The sequence below is a fragment of the Aulonocara stuartgranti genome (assembly GCF_965226115.1).
Source record: "Aulonocara stuartgranti genome assembly, chromosome: 12".
Lineage (NCBI taxonomy): Eukaryota > Metazoa > Chordata > Actinopteri > Cichliformes > Cichlidae > Aulonocara > Aulonocara stuartgranti.
Window position 1 is genome coordinate 38,578,571 of NC_138948.1, and position 20,812 is coordinate 38,599,382.

General features: G+C 45.1%; 2 protein-coding genes across 10 annotated transcripts in view; one reads left to right on the plus strand and one right to left on the minus strand.

Annotated features, from left to right (window-relative positions):
• Positions 1-501: 501 nt before the first annotated feature.
• Positions 502-7,781, plus strand: LOC309718476 (ubiquitin-conjugating enzyme E2 L3). 2 transcript variants are annotated; one of them, XM_082553738.1, is made up of 4 exons: positions 502-673; positions 2,400-2,495; positions 2,578-2,764; positions 6,430-7,781. In XM_082553738.1, the coding sequence occupies exons 1-4, from the start codon at positions 647-649 to the stop codon at positions 6,582-6,584; spliced, it is 465 nt and encodes a 154-aa protein (XP_082409864.1). In that variant the 5' UTR covers positions 502-646; the 3' UTR covers positions 6,585-7,781. The 2 variants fall into 2 exon arrangements, with proteins under 2 accessions (XP_082409864.1, XP_082409865.1); XM_082553739.1 differs by lacking the exon at positions 502-673 and adding an exon at positions 1,228-1,419.
• A 10,342-nt stretch (positions 7,782-18,123) lies between these two features.
• ydjc (YdjC chitooligosaccharide deacetylase homolog) overlaps positions 18,124-20,812 on the minus strand; it is a 31,914-nt gene continuing 29,225 nt past the window's right edge. For all 8 annotated transcript variants that reach the window (XM_082555341.1, XM_082555346.1, XM_082555342.1 and 5 more), the window contains one exon: positions 18,124-18,990. In XM_082555341.1, coding sequence (XP_082411467.1) covers positions 18,660-18,990 — 331 coding nt within the window. In that variant the 3' untranslated portion in view covers positions 18,124-18,659. The remainder of the gene's footprint in view (positions 18,991-20,812) is intronic.

Consider the following 20,812-nt stretch of genomic DNA (forward strand, 5'->3'; position numbering starts at 1 on the left):
TACTGAGAGAGACGACGGTCATTGTACAGCAGGGTGGTGCAGCACATACATGTGTGCAGCAGTGGGGGGGGGTTACATCAGAAACGTGCTCTGAGCCGTACTTGTTTGCAGTGCTGATGGACAGATTCACACATGTTTGTAGCTTTAGAACGAAAGTGCAGGGCGAACATGGATTTGCACGTGATATTAAAGTAGAAACATGAACTCAAATAAAACTTTATTGTTGAAAGTGTTGCACAAGCACATGGAACCTTTTTGCTCTGTGCCATCCACACGACTGTTGCATGAGCCAATTACAACAGACTGACAGCAGAGCTGAGGGTTAACCAAGCCGACTCATACAGGTGTAACTCATCATGCGTTTTCAGGGGTCTACATGCGAACACCTGCATTAATACTAACAAATAAAGCGGAAGCAGACACAGCTGGGTTCAGGCTCAGGTCTCCCCCCGCGGCTCCGGCTCACAGCCCAACATGTTTGTAACATACATAATTACAGATATCCCGCATTTAAACACGTCGCTTCCTGGCGTGGACATGTCGGCATGTTCACAAACAGGCGGATGTCCAACCTGATCAGCCTCAGCGCAGGAACAGACCCATATTCCCAGCGCGGTGAATTCTGGGAACACACAGTAGTTTCAAGATGGCGGCGAGCAGGAGGCTGGCCAAGGTAAATCCGTCGTTGCCGTTCTTTTTGATCGTTTCTAATGTTTAAGGACGTATTGACGGTTAGTGGAAGCGTCCGTCCTTTGGCTCGTGTTCACGTTACAGAGTATATTTGCATTAAGTGACCGTCAGTGTCCAGCTGTAGCTGTAGCTCAACAGAAACAAGAGGTCAGCATTGACCACCCAGCCGACCAAATATTAACGTTAGGCAACTAAGCAGTCCCAAATCAGGCCGGAGGATCTACAGGGATCCTGCCCGGGGCTGCCAAAAACCTCATTCAAGTCTCTTATCTACAGTTTGAACGTCAGAAACTCTTGAGTTGTGTGACCGAGGGAGTCAATCCGGCAGCGGGCAGCCCGAGATCGTGTCAATTTCCACGGCATAAGACGTTTGCTAATCAGCTAAGTTGCTATCCCCAGGTCTCAGCTAGCTACACTTCAACTTAATCAGACTTTGAAGTTCGCCATTAGGAAGTGGGTGTGAACTACAGCGCAGCGTTACACTTCCAGTAATGCGGCCTGAAGGCGACACACACTAAATGCTGCTTTCGTTTTGTGTAGTGGTCGTAGCATATTGCGTAAGGTCTGCGTTAACCTACGTTTGTTTCCCCGTGATTATCGTTTCCGCCTTTAAACGTACACTGCGCTGAATGAGGCGGTTACAGGAGGCTGTATGTTTGAAGTTACCCGGAGTAACAACGCTGAAAGCTCGCGGAGCAGAGCTGGCCTGGAACCGGCTCACTGATGCAGGTGGAGTTATTCAGTGCGGACATGCAGATTAACATTGGCAGGATTTCATTCACGTGAAACAAACGTCGGTGCTGTTGGACCGTAAACCGGTCACACGCTGTTTATTAATCACAATCACTTTACCCTAAAAACGTGTTAGACGCGTTTACACCGTCGAGCTGTGCAACAAAAACCTGCCACAGATGGAACCACGAGGCTGGCTGTAAGTGCCACTCAGGGGGTTTCAGCTAATAGCTAACATAATCTAACGTAAGTCAAACTGGTGACAGAACCAGTAACCTGATGGCAAACTAGGAGGTCCACTGTGGTGCTGCTGGATGCAGGTTGTAGTTCACTTTCACTTTCACTGTTGGCTGCTGCACTGAAATGAAAGAGAAACGCTCCTGTTGGCTGGAAGGCTTGAGTTTGTTTAGCATGTGATGAATTAGGATTAAGTGCAACGCTGCTACTTTATGCAATGAAATAGTTGCAATCCAAGCAGTTTAGAGCTTAACAGGTCACTGGACACATACTGTGAATAAAACATGTAGCGCTGAGCACATCCTCAGATCTACCATATACAACACTTCTCTACAAAGCTGAGATGTTGCAGTTGGTTTGTCATTTGTTTTAAGTGACATGTTTCATTGTATAGCAGCTTTAATTTTCTTTACCTGAAAACACTGGAGGTGGTGCTGTTTAGTACTGGGGACCTCTGAGGTGGATAACAGGAACCAAACCAACATCAGCTTGTTGTTTCTTTGCTCCTACTTTCTGCTTAGACTTCACATCAACATTCAGGAAAGAACGTGTAAATAATTTCAGCGCAGTTTAAAACCTGGTGTGTAGTTTGGAGGCTGCGTCTTCCTGCTACGCTGTCCTAAACTGGTGGTGTCATTTGGGTGGTGCATCCTTCCACTCTGTAAAATCATACATGTTTTGTTTTTCTTGTATTGACTGTAATAACCTTTCTAATATCAACTGTGTGCTCGTTCTTTCAGGAACTTGATGAGATTCGCAAGTCTGGAATGAAAAACTTCAGAAACATTCAAGTTGAGGAATCAAACTTACTGGCATGGCAAGGGCTGATTGTTCCTGTAAGCTGCTGTTCCTTCTTTGGCTGGTCTGAGATACGTAGGCCCGAGGTTCCCCTTACTAACCTTATTGGTTCCCTTTCAGGACAACCCTCCTTATGACAAAGGTGCATTCAGGATTGAAATCATTTTCCCCACCGAGTACCCTTTCAAGCCTCCCAAGATCACATTCAAGACAAAGATCTACCACCCCAACATTGATGAGAAGGGCCAGGTGTGCTTGCCTGTGATCAGTGCAGAGAACTGGAAGCCTGCCACCAAAACTGACCAAGGTTGGTGCTGAAGTCTTACACAGGGCTGCTCGATGTGAGTCGCAGCGAGCTGGAGAGCTGCACATCTTTTGATTTTTGTCTGACGTGATGATTGCAGGGAAAAAAAAGTCCGTGTCCAAAATAAAACGTTGTCCTGTTTCAGTAACTGTCCGTCTGTCGGGCTCAGAGCATTTTCACATAGAGCTCCGTGTGACGAACAGAGCAGAAAGCGTGTTTTATGCACACGCATGGTTGTGTGATCAAAACAGTGTTTAGTATGTTTTGTATTTATTGAACAGCACAGCTATAGTAACAGGAAGCTGTGACGATTCTGTGACTCAGTAAAGCGTCACATCGTTTAGACGGCTGTGTGTTTTTATATCGCTGCTACTGCAGCTGCTAACCTGTTTGTTTTATCAGCGAAGCAGGAGACACAGAGATGACTCCTACTCACGGTTTAGGGAACATTTATTCCCTAAATCTTAAACATTGAGTGTTATTTCAGTTTGAAAGAAACAAAGAGAAACCTGCGGAGTTTATCACAAAGTGTACGTGAAAAACAAGAATGAACTCAGCACCGACTCAGCTTTCAGTGTTGTCCCTCAGGTGGTAGGACCTGCTGCCAGACAGCTTTTAGTACCTGGTGACGGTTTCAAGCGAGCAGAGTCGGGCAGAAAGTGTGATGTCAGCAGACAACAATCAACCCCACCAGTGTTTGTGAAACATGGAGGGAAACAGCTGCACATAAACCAACACTGTGGTCCAACGATGGGTGCAGGTGCAGCTATAATCCTCAGTCTGCTCCATTGTTTGGGCCACCTTGCTATAACAACCCATCATCATTGGGGTGGTGCTCAGTTGTCATGGAAACAGAGTGGAGACGAGGTGCTAGTGTGAACGAGGGAGATCTGTGGTCAGAGTTTCCACAGTGCTCGTGGGTATAAATGTCGTTATAATTTGGGTCCTTTAATGATTTCTTTGAACCGGTTTCTTTCAGGGTGGAGTGACTGTGCAGCGAGCACGTTTAACCACTTTAGAAACAAGTTTGGATTGATTTTGTCTGATCCACACTACGACTGAAAGCAAACTGCCCCTCAGTGAGTGGGGCTTGGCCTTTAGCATAGTTCTGGCAGGATATTTGACCACCGTTCTGGGCACAGTGGGTAGAGTTCATTCCAGTTGGTTTGGTGTCATGGAGCCATCTCTGTAACCCTAACCTCAGTCTACAAACTCTTCAGTAGGGTTAATGTTGGGCTTTTAAGAGCATCCCAGGAGCTCAGTGCAGCCGTTTCTAAATGACTGCAGATTCTGGGATCACCAGTTTCAACAGTTGGACATAAGTGCCAGTTATTTGGATGTGTTAGCACTTTGCTGAGGTGTAGGAGAGGACACGTTAACCTGCAGCTGCCCACGTGGAGAAAAGTCAGCGTCAGATCAGACGTTTGAGTTGACAGACGGATTTAAAATTGTGCATCCAATTCTTTCTTCTTTTTTTAAAAGTCCTTAAACATGTGCCGTACAGTCGCTTCACCCTGGAAGAGTTACTGTGAGCGTCTGTAAACTTTTGGCCTTTCATTATAGATCAGGTTATAATGGTTTCTACTGTCAAACACATCGTTACATACGTCACACTGCAGGGTTTCATCTCACTGGTTAATCTTTAATCTGACAGTTTTAATTCAATAGTTTAAATGTTTCCCCATAAGCTGAGCTTCAGTCTGCTGACGTGGAAGAGCATCTGTCCTCTCAACAAACACCATACATGCAACCACGCAGCTGAAATGGGGGTTAACCTCTACTGTGCACGAGAGATGGCACCATACCACTTTTTTATGTCCGTACCGATATCATAAATTTGGATATCTGCCGATACCGATATGAATCCGATATAGTGTTTTTTAATCAATAAAACTGTTTTTTAATATCTTGCTGCATTTTGTATAAGTTCATACTCAAGTTTAAATAAACAACAACACTAAAGCTATTCTGTTACTCCTGTATGTAAAAAAACACACTGCACCCAAAATATTTCATAGTTCAGCAAAACTGATCAATCTAATAAACTTAAACCTGCTCCATCCTCCTACTCTGGTATTTTAAAGAGTACTTAGCAGAAATATTAAGCAACCTAACTAATAGGGCTGCAAACTCCCAACAAAAGAAAATAGTGAACCCCCACCCCCCACCTCATGATGCTTAATCGATGTAATCAACTTTAATTTGATGCAGTGTGAAAAAAAAAAAAATGCACAGAAATAAATTATTTTTCAAGAATAAAAATAGATTCAACATCTTTCTTCAACAGAACTGCAGAGATGGAAAAAGTACTATAGCTTACTAGGGTATATTAGACTTAACAGTTACTATATACAGTAATGGACTTCTATACATTTACATCAGATTAAAACTTTGGGTGTAAGATTTGGATAATTATTTATTAAAAGCTCGACATTTTAAATGAGAATAAGAAAGAAAAGTATGTCTTTGTGCCCCCTTTTCCCTGTTAATGCCCTATCGGCCCCCCTGGCTAAACTTTGCTAGATCCGCCCCTGCACAGTTACCAGCGTCAGCTACGTAGAAAAAGATCCTGGAGTAGAAAGTAATATTAAATACATTCTAACAACAGCTGATCAAGCTTAAACGTGCTGCTGTTGTTCAGCCGCTGGTTTCCTCTTTCTGGTGCAAAGTGGGCCAAAAACAAACTAGAGACGATCAGCTGATCATTGATCAGTTTCATGATTGAAGCAGCAGCAGGAGAGGGAGGGAGAGGCAGTCGCTCCATATATCGGTTGTTAAGCTTAACGCTGGAATGCTTTACAAACATTCAGAGATGGACTTACACACTTGCTTTACTTCTCTCTGGGAAAACTTCCTCTGAGTTTGGTAGCGAGGCTACAAACACACAGCCGCTCTATCACGTCACCACGCTGCTCCGACGTGCTATGGTTATGAGCAGAGTTACGGCGTGTCGCAAGTTTTGTGAGGCGCTTTTGTTATTTAATGAATCGATTACATTTTTTTAAAATTTCTCTCCGATATCCGATCCAGTAATTTACGGTCCGATACGTAATATCGGATCGGTCCATCTCTACTGTGCACATGACTTATTGCAGCAACGTCATTGGTTAATCAGTTCCCAGTTGCCCTCTGTAGTGTTTCAGAACGGTCCCATGGATTTATCAGTGAACTTACATGATGTGTGCACGTTTCAGAAGAACGACACGACTGTGCTGATCAGGTCTATCAGGGCACGCTGGGTTTGTGTTTGTGGATTCACTGAGCGCGTCTCCTAAACGTCCACACACAACAAACAGTTTTATTTAAACAATCACAACAACATTAAGCTGAAGCTGCTTCCCACTGTCAGTGTGTGTTACCTACAGTCATACAACATGTGTTTGCATGATGTGAGACTGACGAAGAGAAGGTTGGACTTTCTCACGACACAAACTCATGAGTTCACTCTGACTCTAAAGACTTATCTAAGTGCACAAGCTGCAGACTGTTTTGTTTTTATTACTTTTTAGAAATGTTTTCTATTTCTTTGCTTTACATGATGATAGTTGTGAAAAGCTGTAAGTCACAGCACACTGCAGCCTCCTGACAAACAAACTGCTGTGACAGTGGAGGCTGTGGCCTGTTAGGAAGCATTTTGTGTCTGACTCGATCTCCTTCGTGTCTTTCAGTAATTCAGTCCCTCATCGCGCTGGTGAACGACCCCCAGCCCGAGCATCCCCTGAGGGCCGACCTAGCAGAAGAATACTCAAAAGACCGTAAAAAATTCTTGAAGAACGCAGAAGAATTTACAAAGAAACACGGAGAAAAGCGGCCAATGGACTGATCACGTCACGAGCGCGTAGCCCTCTGTCTGCCTCCCTCCCCAGCCCCCTTCTGTTTCACGTGTCCGACCAAATACTGATCTTCCTCTGCCCTCCCCGCTCCGTCCCCCACCAGCAGCTCGCCACCTCCTCGGCCCCCCCCCCCCCCCGTTTCACATAGCGCTCCTTTAAACGGCCCTGGAGCTGCCCCGCTGAGGCCAGGCAGCGACAGCCAAGCAGGACTCTCTGTGGATCAGACCGCTTTCTCTCTCTCGTCCTCGTCGCCGTAGATCTCCAGACCATTTCTAACTTTCTACTCTTTCTTAAAGTGAAAAATGGAAAAAAGAAATGCTAAGGGAACATGTGTTAATTTTCTTTGGGCTTTTTTGGCTTTTCCTCAGTAGAAACAGCTCCTGTTTTAAATGGATCTCACTTAGACATGATTGGTCATAAATATTTGATTCTTTTATTTTGAAAAGCAGAAGACGAGTGTGTTTGTTTTTGGTTTTGTTGGTTTTCATTTGGCCCATCTTGTGTAACATTTTAAGCTGAAACACATGAAGTAGTGAAATGAGAGTTGCCGTAGCTCAGGCCGATGTTTGGCTGCAGAAATGCACCGTACTCTGTGGAACATCTCACATCTCCTCCCCCAGAGTCTGTAACAGTTGACAATGTTAGGCCGTACATGAGTCGAGTTATTGTAGAAATGCCAGAGATGACTTCTGAGTGTTAAAGATTTTCAAACACTAAAAACATGCAGCTGAAAACTTCTGCATCACAGATGGTTAGCCATTCACCCGCCCTCCTCAACAGCCATTGGCTCCCAAACGTCTTTTTTTTGATTGACACTTGTGTATAAAATCTGCAAGAATGTGTTGGATTGATTTGAATTTCCATGCATGTCCCCTTTCCTCCTGCTGGGTGCCCAGTATAACCATGTTTAGAACCAGGAACCTGTAGTACACTGAGACATACTCACATAGTCCCAGCTGGGAGGGGCCTAACTTATCAAGCTGGGGGAAGGAGACGCTAAGCTTGAAGCTTGGATCAGCTCCTGGAGATCGTCCAAGAAACGGTAACCTAGAAGGCAGCTGGGAGAGGGCTGGCCGTCCAGGGATGTGCCGGGACATGGAAAGGGACTGCAGCGGCCAAACGACACCATGTAACAGCTATTTGATCTGCTCCCAATATTGTTTCATAATAAAGATGATGGCTTACCATTTGGCCTCCATGTTTTCCTGGTGCTGTGGGGATGTTGTGTTGGGACTCGATCCAGTGCTGCTTACAGAGGGACCGATTCACTCCACTTCCAGCATAAACTGGGATTTGGTGTTTAAAAAAAACACACCACAGGTATTTAGAGAGCGCAGCGAGGGGAAGAACAGGCTAACAGAGATAACACACCGCGTCAGTCCAGGGCTGCAGAGAGCTCCCTGCTGTTGGCCTGAAGAAAAGCAAAGTTATAACATTCAAACTATCAAATCTCTGTTCACACCAACGGACCCTTTATCTACAGCTCGGTGAATAATGGAGGCCCACAGTAGTTCTGACAGCAGCTAAACTCCATGCTATAAGCACATACAGATAAAATTGTGCCATACAATAGTAATGGTAGCATCTACCAACACATTAGATTTAGATGGTGAAAACATATGAAAGACTAGGGGACTCTTAGCTGGGCAATATCTGCCATTTGAGCCAATATGAGAATAAAGCTGTTTTATGGCATATTAACTGTAATGGTTGTTGGGTCTGCGCTTCCACAGGCCGCTGGTTTAGAGACTTATTCCCATTAAGGAAGCAAGACGAACAGCGATTTTACTTGTGCAAGGGAGGATCTCAGAGCAGCCCTTCTGCCCTCGTTCAGACCACTTCCACCCCGGCCTCCGCTTGCTGCCTTTCATTGAAAACAGTTACAGTACACACAGCACCACCCATTGTAAACCCCCCTATGGTTATAAAAGATAAGGTACTGTGTGTGTGCACGTGTAAGCATGCGTGTGTATGCATGTATGTGCGACCATCTGTATGTGTGTGTTTGGGGTTGTGTTTCTGTGACCTGCTGCCCACAAAAAGGTCATAAAGGCAGGAAGTTTACTAACCTCATAGGACCTGTCGTCCACACGTGTGGACATCACATTTTGGGTTAATTAGACCAAAATACTAAATTTTGCTCTGCAAGGGCCTGATGTCCACTGACGAGGACGTTATGCTGCTGCTGTTCTATCGAAATTCTAAACACATCCTCATATGTGGCTCTCGTTTTTCTCAGAAACCAAAATCAGGTAAAAAAATAAATAAATCGGGTAATTCTTTGTTTTTACATTCACCAGGTCCCAATCAGCCCAAATATCAAAGAGAAATTAAAAATGCTGCTGTGGAAGAGTTCAGGTCTCAGGAGGCTAAAGAAAACAGAAGCCTCACATAGGATGTGCCTGTAATAAACACTACAGCCTCCCCACCGCTCAACAGGCTGCGGACGGCGTCAGAAACAAAAGAATGTCTTTGATCATACAGTTTGAACTAACACAAATTTAACTAACACAATGACAACATTTAACAATTTGACTCCAACAATGGTCAAGTTGGATAAATATATTCAAACCATGACACGGTCCATTCAATGACTCTGGGTATTCAAACAGTGGAGATTTAGTGCAAATGACAATGAACTCAGCATTTCATGGCTAACATGACTTTATTTGGGCCTGAGACTAGTTTTTGTCTCCGTGCAGCAGACGTTATACATGTAAGGATTACTGCTTCTACTACAGGCAGCTCCAGGCTTTGAGATGTCCAGTAAGCAGGTCACAGTCACAATCGATGACCTGAAACTTTGATTGGATGCAAATGAAGGCGTGAAGCTGCCCTCGACAGTGCACCGCCTGCTGCACCTCACCTCTGTGCAGGTGGGGTGGCTGCAGCTCAACGGGCACAGCAGGTCTGCTAACTGGAAGGTTGGTGTTTTGATCCCTGGCTGCTCCAGTCTGCAAGCCAACATATTAACCTCGTGTTGTTCTCCGACGCATCAATCAGAGTGTGAATGTTAGAAAGAACTTAAGCACAGTAAAAAGTCATTGAATGGGCGAATGAGGCGCGTTGCAGTAAGGCAGAGAAGAAAAGTGCTGTATAAGAACCAGTCCAGAGTATTATGGGCTCATGTTGGGCCATCAGGCCAGCCTCATGTCTGTTTTTGAGTGACTGATCAGAGACATCCACACAGCGACCTGCTGGAGGTCATTTTGTGCTCCTCCTCTTCTTCCTTACAAATACCAGTCCTGCTGATGGGTTCAGGACCCTTTGCAGGTCTGCCCACCTCTTCCTGAGACTGTGCTTGGGGACACAGTTGGACTTCCTCTACAGCGTCTGTAGGGACATGCTGGTCTTAGCCAAATGTAAAACTTGAAAGCACAGTACTCAGCTTCTTCACTGCTCGGGCTGACAGAGACGGCAATGTGAGCAATGAGGAAAAAGGTGGTGCAGTCCAGAACATGTTCCTGTGACTGTCTCACCTGACAATGAACTGAGCGTTTCACACGTTATTTACTGGGAGAACTCTCGTCTGCTGTATTGATCAGTGTTTACTCATCACCACCAGCTGGTGGAGGCAGCAGCCTTACACTCAGCTGACCTACAGTGTAAACACTCAGAAGTGGGATTCATGTTTGAGCAGACGGAGGGTGTCTGCTCCTCTCCAAGGCCGGCCCGTCGGCCTGCAGTGCTCTGCTGTCAGTGTGCAGAGGAGGTGCTACAACCGGTCTGTGGCTTCCTCGTGTTGGTTTGTGAGCCAGACGCAAAAGAGAGCAAAGTTACACCTTACAAAGAGCTGAAGCCAAACAGTGTTCATGAAAGTGTGTGCTACATCCAGTGTCTGTGCTTGTCATGGTTTATGTTTTCACAGTGAACTCTGCTATCACTCCATCAGTAATGGGGGACATTTAAAAGCTGACGTGTAAACCTACGCACACAGATCAGTATTTAAGGTTTGAATACTGAGAAAACCTTTGCTGGTGCCTAATGCGTCAGGAGTATGGGAACAGTTAAGACACACTTTCTTTAAACGCAGCATCTCTGTGGCTAAAAACTGGTCCACCCCAAGGATCGGGTCCCCCGACACAAACAGAGTAGTGTAGTGCACGCTGTTAAGAGCCAGGAGGACTGCTATGAGAATGGTACTCGTGGCCAGGGATGGGTACCGGTGTCCGGGTTCTGACATAAACGGTAGTAACCAGACCGAAAAGCAGCGCACATTTCGGTGCTTTTTTTCCTGAGCTGTGATACACTTTGGATTCTAGCCAATCATTTTACGTTTCCGAGGATAGTAGGCGGGGCCAGGTACGTACGTTCTTTTAGAGCAGAGCTACAGGTTTAAAATGCCCAAGGCGAAGCGGTCAAAAGTCTGGCTGTACTTCACAGCAAAAGATGCAAACTCAGCAGCAACAAGTGCTTTAAGCTGATACTGTGATACTGTCAAAGGAGGCAACACCTCGAATCCGATGAAACACCTGGCGACGCATAGCGTTTTTTTTAAAAGCCCAAAAATGCGCCGTATTTGATAGCTTGCTGCGAGACCTCACACCGAGCACATCTACTGCGGGTGTGGTGCCTGTTATCGGACCCGGAGTTAGCAACATCCCCCAAGAACCAGAAGAGGAGAGTCCTGGCCCCTAGCCCTGCCAGTGTAGCAGAAATGATGACGGATGATGATGCAGCAGCAGCCGTTCTTCTCTGCGTGAGTAGCTTCATGTTGTTCGTGTGTAATTTACGTTGAGTAGGCTAACCACGTTATTACATTAATGCATGTAAGGTGAACTAGCAAACACCATCATAGCTACATGCGGCTGTCTTCTTGTTTGATGGCAGATACTCCCTTCACCCTGGCCAAAAAGGCTAAAATGACCAAAGAAAAAGTGGAAAACAGTTAAACATGAGAGGTTTTTGGACAAAGTTTGTGTTTTTTCCATTGTTTAAGCACTGCTTCCAGCCAAGAGTGATACCATATATGCCCCATAGCTGCAGAAAAGGCTAACATTGTTATCTTTTTACAAAAAAAACCAGCTGAACATGAGAGGTTTTTGGACAAAGTTTGTGTTCTCCATTCTTTAAGCACCGGTTTGAGCACCGTTTGAGCACCGGCACCGTTTCAAAAGTACCGGTTTGGCACCGGTATCGGATAAAACCTAAACGATACCCATCCCTACTCGTGGCCATTGATCATTGATCAGTGTTGTTAATCAGTGATCATGACTGTTTGCCTATTAATGATCAACAAACTGACCTCACAGCCCTTTGTTCCTTCACTGGGCTGGTTTCAGTCATCGTGCAAATGTCCTGTTTATAAGATTGGAAACCTGCAGTCAGCTGAGACTGAAGACGTCACCTGATGATGATGATGATGATGAAACGTTTCTCCCACTGGAAACTTCCAGATGAACACAATCAGCCTTTAGGATCAGCTGTCACTCCTTGCTCTGCTCTGGCCCAACAGCCACCAGTCGCTCACACCATGCACTTCCAGTGACTCTGCCAACTATCCAGCAGTATGTGGGCTGTAAAACACAGGACAATACAACTCTGGACACACAGGTGACAGAGCCACGGGGGAGACAGAACAATGCTGTAAGCCCTGATTACATCAGTCCCAGGGTCCTGAGATCTCTGAGGCCCAGCCTTCATCCTTCAGCATCTCTTCAATTCAATTCAATTCAATTCAATTTTATTTATATAGCGCCAAATCACAACAAAAGTCGACTCAAGGCGCTTCATAGATACAGAGAAAAAAACCCAACAATCATATGACCCCCTATGAGCAGCACTTTGGCGACAGTGGGAAGGAAAAACTCCCTTTTAACAGGAAGAAACCTCCAGCAGAACCAGGCTCAGGGAGGGGCGGGGCCATCTGCTGTGATTGGTTGGGGTGAGAGAAGGAAGACAGGATAAAGACATGCTGTGGAAGAGAGACAGAGGTTAATAACAGATATGATTCAATGCAGAGAGGTCTGTTAACACATAGTGAGTGAGAAAGGTGACTGGAAAGGAAAAACTCAGTGCATCATGGGAATCCCCGGCAGCCTACGTCTATTGCAGCATAACAAAGGGAGGATTCAGGGTCACCTGGTCCAGCCCTAACTATATGCTTTAGCAAAAAGGAAAGTTTGAAGCCTAATCTTGAAAGTAGAGATAGTGTCTGTCTCCTGAATCCAAACTGGAAGCTGGTTCCACAGAAGAGGGGCCTGAAAACTGAAGCCTCTGCCTCCCATTCTACTTTTAAATACTCTAGGAACAACAAGTAAGCCTGCAGTGTGAGAGCGAAGTGCTCTAATAGGGTGATATGGTACTACAAGGTCATTAAGATAAGATGGGGCCTGATTATTTAAGACCTTGTATGTGAGGAGCTGGATTTTGAATTCTGGATTTAACAGGAAGCCAAAACAGGAGAAATCTGCTCTCTCTTTCTAGTCCCTGTCAGGACTCTTGCTGCAGCATTTTGGATCAGCTGAAGGCTTTTCAGGGAGTTTTTAGGACTTCCTGATAATAATGAATTACAGTCGTCCAGCCTGGAAGTAATAAATGCATGAACTAGTTTTTCAGCGTCACTCTGAGACAGGATATTTCTAACTTTAGAGATGTTGCACAAATGGAAGAAAGCAGTCTTACATATTTGTTTAATATGTGCATTGAAGGACATGTCCTGGTCAAAAATGACTCCAAGGTTCCTCACAGCATTACTGGAGGCCAAGGTAATGCCATCCAGAGTAAGAATCTGCTTAGATACCATATTTCTAAGATTTTCAGGGCCGAGTACAATAACCTCAGTTTGATCTGAATTAAGAAGCAGAAAGTTAGCGGCCATCCAGGTCTTTATGTCTTTAAGACATTCCTGCAGTTTAACTCATTGGTGTGTGTTATCTGGCTTCATGGACAGATAGAGCTGGGTGTCATCAGCATAGCAGTGTAAATGTATGCTATGTCTTCTAATGATGCTGCCTAAGGGAAGCATGTATAATGTAAACAGAATTGGTCCTAGCACTGAACCCTGTGGAACTCCATAATTAACCTCAGTGTGTGAAGAGGACTCTCCATTTACATGCACAAACTGGAGTCTATTAGATAGATATGATACAAACCACTGCAGTGCAGTACCTGTAATACCTACAGCATGTTCTAATCGCTCTAATAGGATATTATGGTCGACAGTATCGAACGCTGCACTGAGGTCTAGCAGGACAAGCACAGAGATGAGTCCACTGTCAGAGGCCATAAGAAGATCATTTGTAACCTTCACTAAAGCTGTTTCTGTGCTGTGATGAGCTCTGAAACCTGACTGAAACTCTTCAAATAAACCTCTGCAGATGATCTGCAACCTGAGACTCCAGCAGCAGAAGTTGTCGAACTATGGAAGACATCATGTTTAGTTCCAATACTAAAGAAAGACAGATCAGACTGGTTCTCATGTCATGAAGGTGCTTGGAGCGGTTCTTGCCCAGTTTAGCCTGCAGGTGAAACCTCTTCAGTTTACTCACCAGTCTTTTGTGGGGGTGGATGATGCTTTCATCTACCTGTTGTTCCAGCATTCTCACTCTCAGGTGGAAAGTGGCATTGTAAGAATCATGTTTTTTATTTTTACAGTGCCTTTAATACCATCCAACCCCTTTTGCAGAGTGGAAAGCTGGTCAGGATGTCAGCACTTCTACTGTCTCCTGGATCGCTGTCTGTCTGGCTGGTGGGTAGCCTGTGTGTTGTGGTGGTCAGTAATACTGGGGCACTACAGTGCTATCACCATTCCTATTTACCTTGTACACCTCAGATTTCCAGTATAACAATGAAACGTGAGTCCTCTGATGACACTGCAGTGGTTGGGTGTGATAGTCACGTAGAGCTGGAGCTAAGTGTCAGAGTGGAAAGATGGTGCAAACCATCTGTACCCTCGATCATTATGGGAGATGTCAGATCTCTCCCCAGTAAGATCGAGGAATTGGCAGCGCTGACCAGACTCCAGGAGCACCGGAAGGTTAGCACGATGTGCTACATAGAGTCGTGGCTAACACACCTCACTCCAGACTGTCACGTGACTGTTCCGGGATTTCACCTGGTGAGAGCGGATCAGGACGCAAAGGAGACCGGCAAGAGGAAAGGTGGGGGGATTGTGATGTGTGTGAACGAGAGGTGGTGTAAATCGGGGCACATCAGTGTTAAGGAGCAGCACTTTACTCGTGATGTGGAGCTTTTAGCGGTTAGCATCCGACCATATTACCTGCCGCGGGAGCTCTCGCAAGTCATCGCGATAACCGTGTACATCTCGCCAGCGGCAGCAGCATGTGAGACAACCCACGCGGTAGTGTCCCAGCTGCACACGTCACACCTCCAGTGGCGTGTCTAGAAAAATTTTGTTTGGGGGGCCAGGTAGGGGCACAGATTTGGAGAAGGGTGGCAGATGTAATTGGCAGATAATGTTAAAAAATATTCTACCAACTGAATCAGAATCAGAATACTTTATTAATCCCGAAGGAAATTAGGGTTACAGCAGGCAGCACGCTAATGGCGCATGCGCACTTACAAACCTTCTGACCAACTTTACACAAACATCACATTGGGGAGACATGTCAGAAGGTAGGCTGATAGGAAAAAAACAACGAAAATACACTACATGAGGTAAGAGGAGGAGAAAAAAACTCCACTCAGACTGAGCTCCTGGTGGGAGAACAGTTTGATAACAGAAAAAACACCTCAGCACAAAAGCACATGACTATCAACACACCACAGAAACACAAGACAAGCAACAGGGGCGGGTAAAGGTGAGAGAGAGCCGGTGTAGGCAGCGCATCCGGTCCTGCAGCATCTGCGCTGGTCCAGTTGACTGCCATCTTCCCCGGTAGGGCAAAAGCATCGAAGGCGTTTGGAAAGGGAGGGGGGATGAGTGTGTGCATATCAGTGTAAGTGTGTGTGTGTGTCCAGAGTTCAGCTGAGACAGTGTCCTTCGCCCTGCCAGCCTAAGTAAACAGTCTTCCAGCCAACCCAGGTGTCCTTGCATGGGATGGGAAGGACAGTCATAACACAGTCGTTATCAGGGAGTGATTGTTCGGCTCCAGCCTTGGGCCTGCAGCTGGCGCCGTGATGGGGGTCCGCAATTTTGATATTGATTTTGTAAATTTCCATGCGAGCAGCCCAGGAGAATTTTCAGGCTGCTCTTTAACACTCTGACGCTGGTCTCTCAATCTCCCGTTGGAGAGTCGCGAGCCTCCCCATGATGGTATCAAACTTCTGTTCCATGGTGTTGTCATTCTTTTGATTCTGAGACCTCACAACTGCAGTGATCCGTTCCGCGATGTCTTCCAACTGTCACTCAAGGGTGTCATTCTGAGCAGGCCTCTCTCTGATGTTTCCCACCATACGCTCAATGGTGTTGTTTTGAGCCTTCACAGCAGCTGCAAGCGTCTCCAAGGTGTTGACCATATTACGTTCGTTGTGAGAGGTCGCACCTCGTCCCGTCGCTTCGATTCCAGCAGGCAGCCTTGGGGGGGTTTGAACAGCTGGTTCCGCTCTCTTATTTCTCCGATAAACCAGGGCTAAGCCAACGCCGATCAGCAAGAACAACCGTTCACCATAATTCAATAACCCTGTAAACCTAATAACCAAATGCACTTTTAACTCTTATTAGAATGAGATTTTAACCACTACGGTGCAAAGTTTTTAGATACTGCGTTGATAAAGTACAAGAGATACAATCAGTGTTTTGTCAGTGTTTACTCAGCATTCAAGGACAGCAATATTTGCATAGTATTTTTACTGACATGTAGTGCACATATGTTTTGGGCAAAAACATTTTTTTTATATTAAAATACGAACATTTGTAACAAACAATTGACAAATTAGCCAATGCCAATGTAAAACTTTATCTGCCTGTTAAAAAAAGAAGATAATCTTCTCACAAACTGGTGTTTGATTGTGAAACAGGAAAAAAGTGGGGAAACAACTGAAAAGACTAATATTTGAATAAAACCTGAAAGCAAGTAAATACTTTCTATGCTGCCTTATGGTAAACTTTGGTAATATTGATAAAGAACAACACTGGCTGATGATGAAATACAGTCAGCTGGCATGGTGACACTGCCACTACTAACCTGCAGGGCTGGAATGGGACAAAAAAAGCGGGCATTTTGACTAGAGACCGGCCCACCAGGTATTAAAGCCATAAAGACTTTGAATGAAAACAAACGCTGCTGTAGGCTGTGGCACTTGGCCAGAGGTGGCGCTGGTTGATTCGAGTCCATGTTAGTGCACAAAGTAAACTGCACGCTTTAGTTGTGAAGCAAAAACACTGAAATCGGGGAAATAAAACGTAGGAGGGGAACGATAACGACGACAAGAGCATCCCGATCGTTGACTCTTGCTGTCCTGTGAACAACATCGGCTTCTGGGTGGCAAATGTTTGGAATCATGTCTGATTTTCGTTCCACTTCTCACGTGTGCACCACTTTGTGTTGGTCTTTCACGTGGAAGTCCAACACAATTGATTCATGTTTGTGGCTGTAATGTGACAAAATGTGGGAAAGTTCAAGGGGGCACAATACTTTTGCAAAGCACTGTAAGAAGAGCATGAGCAGACTACTTTCTAAGGAAGCTCAGACCCTATAATGTGTGCAGAAGGATGTTGGGAGGTCTTCTACCAGTCTGTGGTAGTGAGTACCAACGATGCCAGTGCCAGAGGTCCCAGCAGGATCAACAAACTAACCCACGAGTTATACTTGATATATAAAATATAAGTCATGAAAATAAAGATTCATAGATGAAACACAAAAGTCAAAGTGCACTTTTCCCACTGACAACATCCAGATGAGCAGAATCAACTTTTACTTACCTGGATGATTGAAACAGATTTTGTCTTGATGTCTGCTCAGAGTGCAGCGATGTCCTGTGTGAAGGGGCCTTCAGTCGCTTGTATTTATGCCCACTGTTAAGAGGCAGGAAGCCACTGCAGTATTCTCCTGAGCGACAGCTGTGTCACTCAGACGTACGTGCTGGTAAGAGGAAGGAGTCACGTTCTTTCCACAAACTCAACTTTTCAAACAGTTCCAACACTGTGTCAGTACGTCTCTGAGCTTCTGTGCAGGATTATCATTAAAACTGTAGTAAACACTGGCACCATCGCACACTCACGCCTCTAATCCAGCTGTGACGGCCGCGCACAGCGTGCCACCTTACAAAATCAAGAGGTGCACAGCTGACCGACGCAACACAAACACTGTGTTCCAGTCCCAAACAGCTTTAAATCCATCACGGACAGCAAACTCACCTGTTCACCTGCAGAGTCATGCACCCTCTAAATAACACAGTTAGTATAAACAGGAGATTTCATCATCAGTTGATTTTTAACATGGCAAACAACCCTGACAAAAAACAGCCAAAACAGACAAACACAGCATCTGTTTTTATTTAGATTTCGTGCAGCTTCCCACAGATGGATGCAGAAAGTCAAAAACTGGCACTTTAAGATAATTAAGGCATTTGTTGTTGGTGATCAGGTTTACGCTGCAAGTGGTTTGAAAGAAACAACAAAGAAAAAAAAGTTCACCATCATTTATTCCCCAGAGCTGTTCAGTTCTGATGTTTGATGACAGCAGACAGAAAACGGTTTCAACATGAAAATATGAGCTTTGAAATACAAAGAACATATCTATAAAGACTACTGAAGCTCTCTGTAGTTCCACACATCCAGACCTGAGATAGTTCAAAAGTGTCCCTGCTCAGCAGCTGGAAACCAGGGCCATGAACACACATACAGCTCCTTTATTCTATAATCTGAAAACTACCAAACATACTTATGATGAGAGCTCTGAACATATGTTGCTGATTATTTTAGTAAAATGATTCATTAGTTTAAAACAGTGTTGCAGTGAACACTGTGCCTTCATTAGACATTTCTACACGGTGTATCATGTGCTGCTCTGACAGCCATCCTCAGGCTAGACTCATGGACAGTTCCACTCATTAAAGGCTGCTACGAGCTAATTTGATCAGTCTCAGTTTGTAGGGCAGCATAAAGTCGTGTTACTACAAACATCAGTGGTAACTGAGCAACATTTGGAAGCTGAGGGCAGTCACAGGTCTCTGAAGGCACAGAGCTGCACTCTCTCTTGGCAATAGAGAGCCAGCACAGATGGATCTTTGAGAACACTCAGCTCGTGCTGCCTGTCAGCAGACTGGGAGAAGTCGTCGGGGCCCTCTCCACAGCCTCCCTCCTTGGGGTGACTGGGGTACCCCGGGTGGACCATGAGCTCAGCTGTGACCACAGGCTGATGTGAACCCTGCACAGAGCTGGAGGTAGAGGATGAAGGGTTTGCAGCCAAGGCGTAGCTGAGGGCCCTGTGCAGGCTTGGGATGGACATGTTCTGCCCCATGGTGGTCAGTCCCAGGTACACATCTGGCCACCTGTGGAGGAGGAAAATTGTTACGATTCATGTTTCTCATATGTGCAACATCAGAAACTCTCTACAAACTCTCTTGTCCTCCAATTGTCCAGTTTCCTTTATTTAAAGACACTCTCCACACTCTGCCCAGCAGCTCTTTGGAAACTCTAATGAGACACTTAAGCTTGTCACAACATCTTAGCAAAGATACTGAAGTTTTTTGCTAAAGGCAGCTAGTCCTTTACTACGTTTCAGCGTTATGTGTAGAAACTCTGGTTCATCACTGTGTCCTGAGTCAGGTGTCTTTCCTGTGCTTGAGTCACAGGTCAGTGTTGAGTAGCTTCCTCTGAAAACAAGCATCACACTGAACAAATGAGTGAAACGCTGCCAGTGTTCAGAGAAAGACTTCAGACAGTCTGGAGCCAAATATAAAATCTAAGAAAGTGTGGTGAGTTTGGACAGCACTGTGAAACACCACCAGTGACACTTAAGCTTGATGCTTAAACTCAAAGTAACTGTAGAGCTGACTGGGCTCATCTGCACAGACAACAGGACAAAGAGCAGCCAGCAGCCAGCTTTGATGAAGCCTGGAGAATTATTTCTGAGGACTACTTAAAGAAAACACGAGCGCCCCACAGAGTCCGGCTGTGATGGAGAATAGAGGTGGTCACACCAAATACTGACTTTCAGGTCAGAGTTGTGTGAACTCTGGTTTTGCCTTAGGTGTGTTTTTCATGTATGCTCACAAATTTGTTTAATTGCTGCATTTATTTCCTGTTTTTGTAGCAAACTAAGTAAATCTGTCTTTGTTCTAATACAGTAATGTGCAAAAGTCTTGAGCTGTGCCATCGTTTATCTAACAGACATGGAGCCAAAGTCCAGCCCTGCTGCTTCCACAGGACTTCAGAGGGAAGCGTGTGCTGGTAACACATGCACCATATAAACTGATCATCAATAAGTATGAACGCTTCTATAAAAGCAGAAGCTTTTGCAGGTTTGCAGTCAGGTGTGTGTTAGTATAGAAATACAGGCAAAGACAGCAGCACGGATCTGAAAGATCATGAATCACTGCTGCTTATCTTTTCTGCACAGAAGCCACCTCGACAAAGATCATCCCAGGACTGGACGTCACTGCAAAAACACTCCGACTCTACAGCTCTACACGTTCATGCAAGAACAGCAGCATGGGTCAGGTTTGCAAAAACCACAATGTGCTCTGGAAAGCAGTGCTGTGCAGGTCCATACTGGAACCCACTCAGCAGAGTCATGTGTGGGGCTAGTTCAGCTCCAGGAACTTAAAACTACAGAGGCCCATTTGTTCAAACTGCAGAGCCTTTAAAGTTTATTATGCAGAGTAGGTCTCCTTTAAATATACAGCGAACATGAAGCTTTAGAAAATAAAAGTACAACTCACAATATTTCATAGATGAATAAACAATAGCGTGTGTAAAATGTTTCTCAGCATTATTATTGTTTTCAGTTACATTTGTTTTTATGGTACTTGAATATTTTGAAATGCTGGTAATGACTTTTTTAGGATTTCTGTTTCCTGTGTGATAATTCTGGACAATTAAACAATAAGACCGAGAAGTTTCATGTCGTGTGTTCATCATGAAGGTGCAGTTTAAAAGTGTCAGTGTGGGATCAGACAGGGGTGTGTTTCTACTGGAGGGTACACAGACGCTTCAAGCTAGCACGGTGGCGTCTGTTGGCCTCTCCGTGTTGAGGTGCACTCTCAAACGCTGCGTCTGCATCCGGTTTATTCAGTTTAAACCTCGATAAGGACTCGATCACATTTATGTCCTGACATGTAAAACCTTAGAGATGACCAGTGTTGGGAAGGT

What these genes read in the sequence shown, in the direction of transcription:
- LOC309718476 (XM_082553738.1), top strand. Translation starts at nt 647, where the DNA reads ATGGCGGCGAGCAGGAGGCTGGCCAAG. An exon ending in CGAGCAGGAGGCTGGCCAAG is followed by an intron (nt 674 to 2,399) that starts GTAAATCCGTCG and finishes TCGTTCTTTCAG; the next exon opens with GAACTTGATGAGATTCGCAA. An exon ending in TGCCACCAAAACTGACCAAG is followed by an intron (nt 2,765 to 6,429) that starts GTTGGTGCTGAA and finishes CGTGTCTTTCAG; the next exon opens with TAATTCAGTCCCTCATCGCG.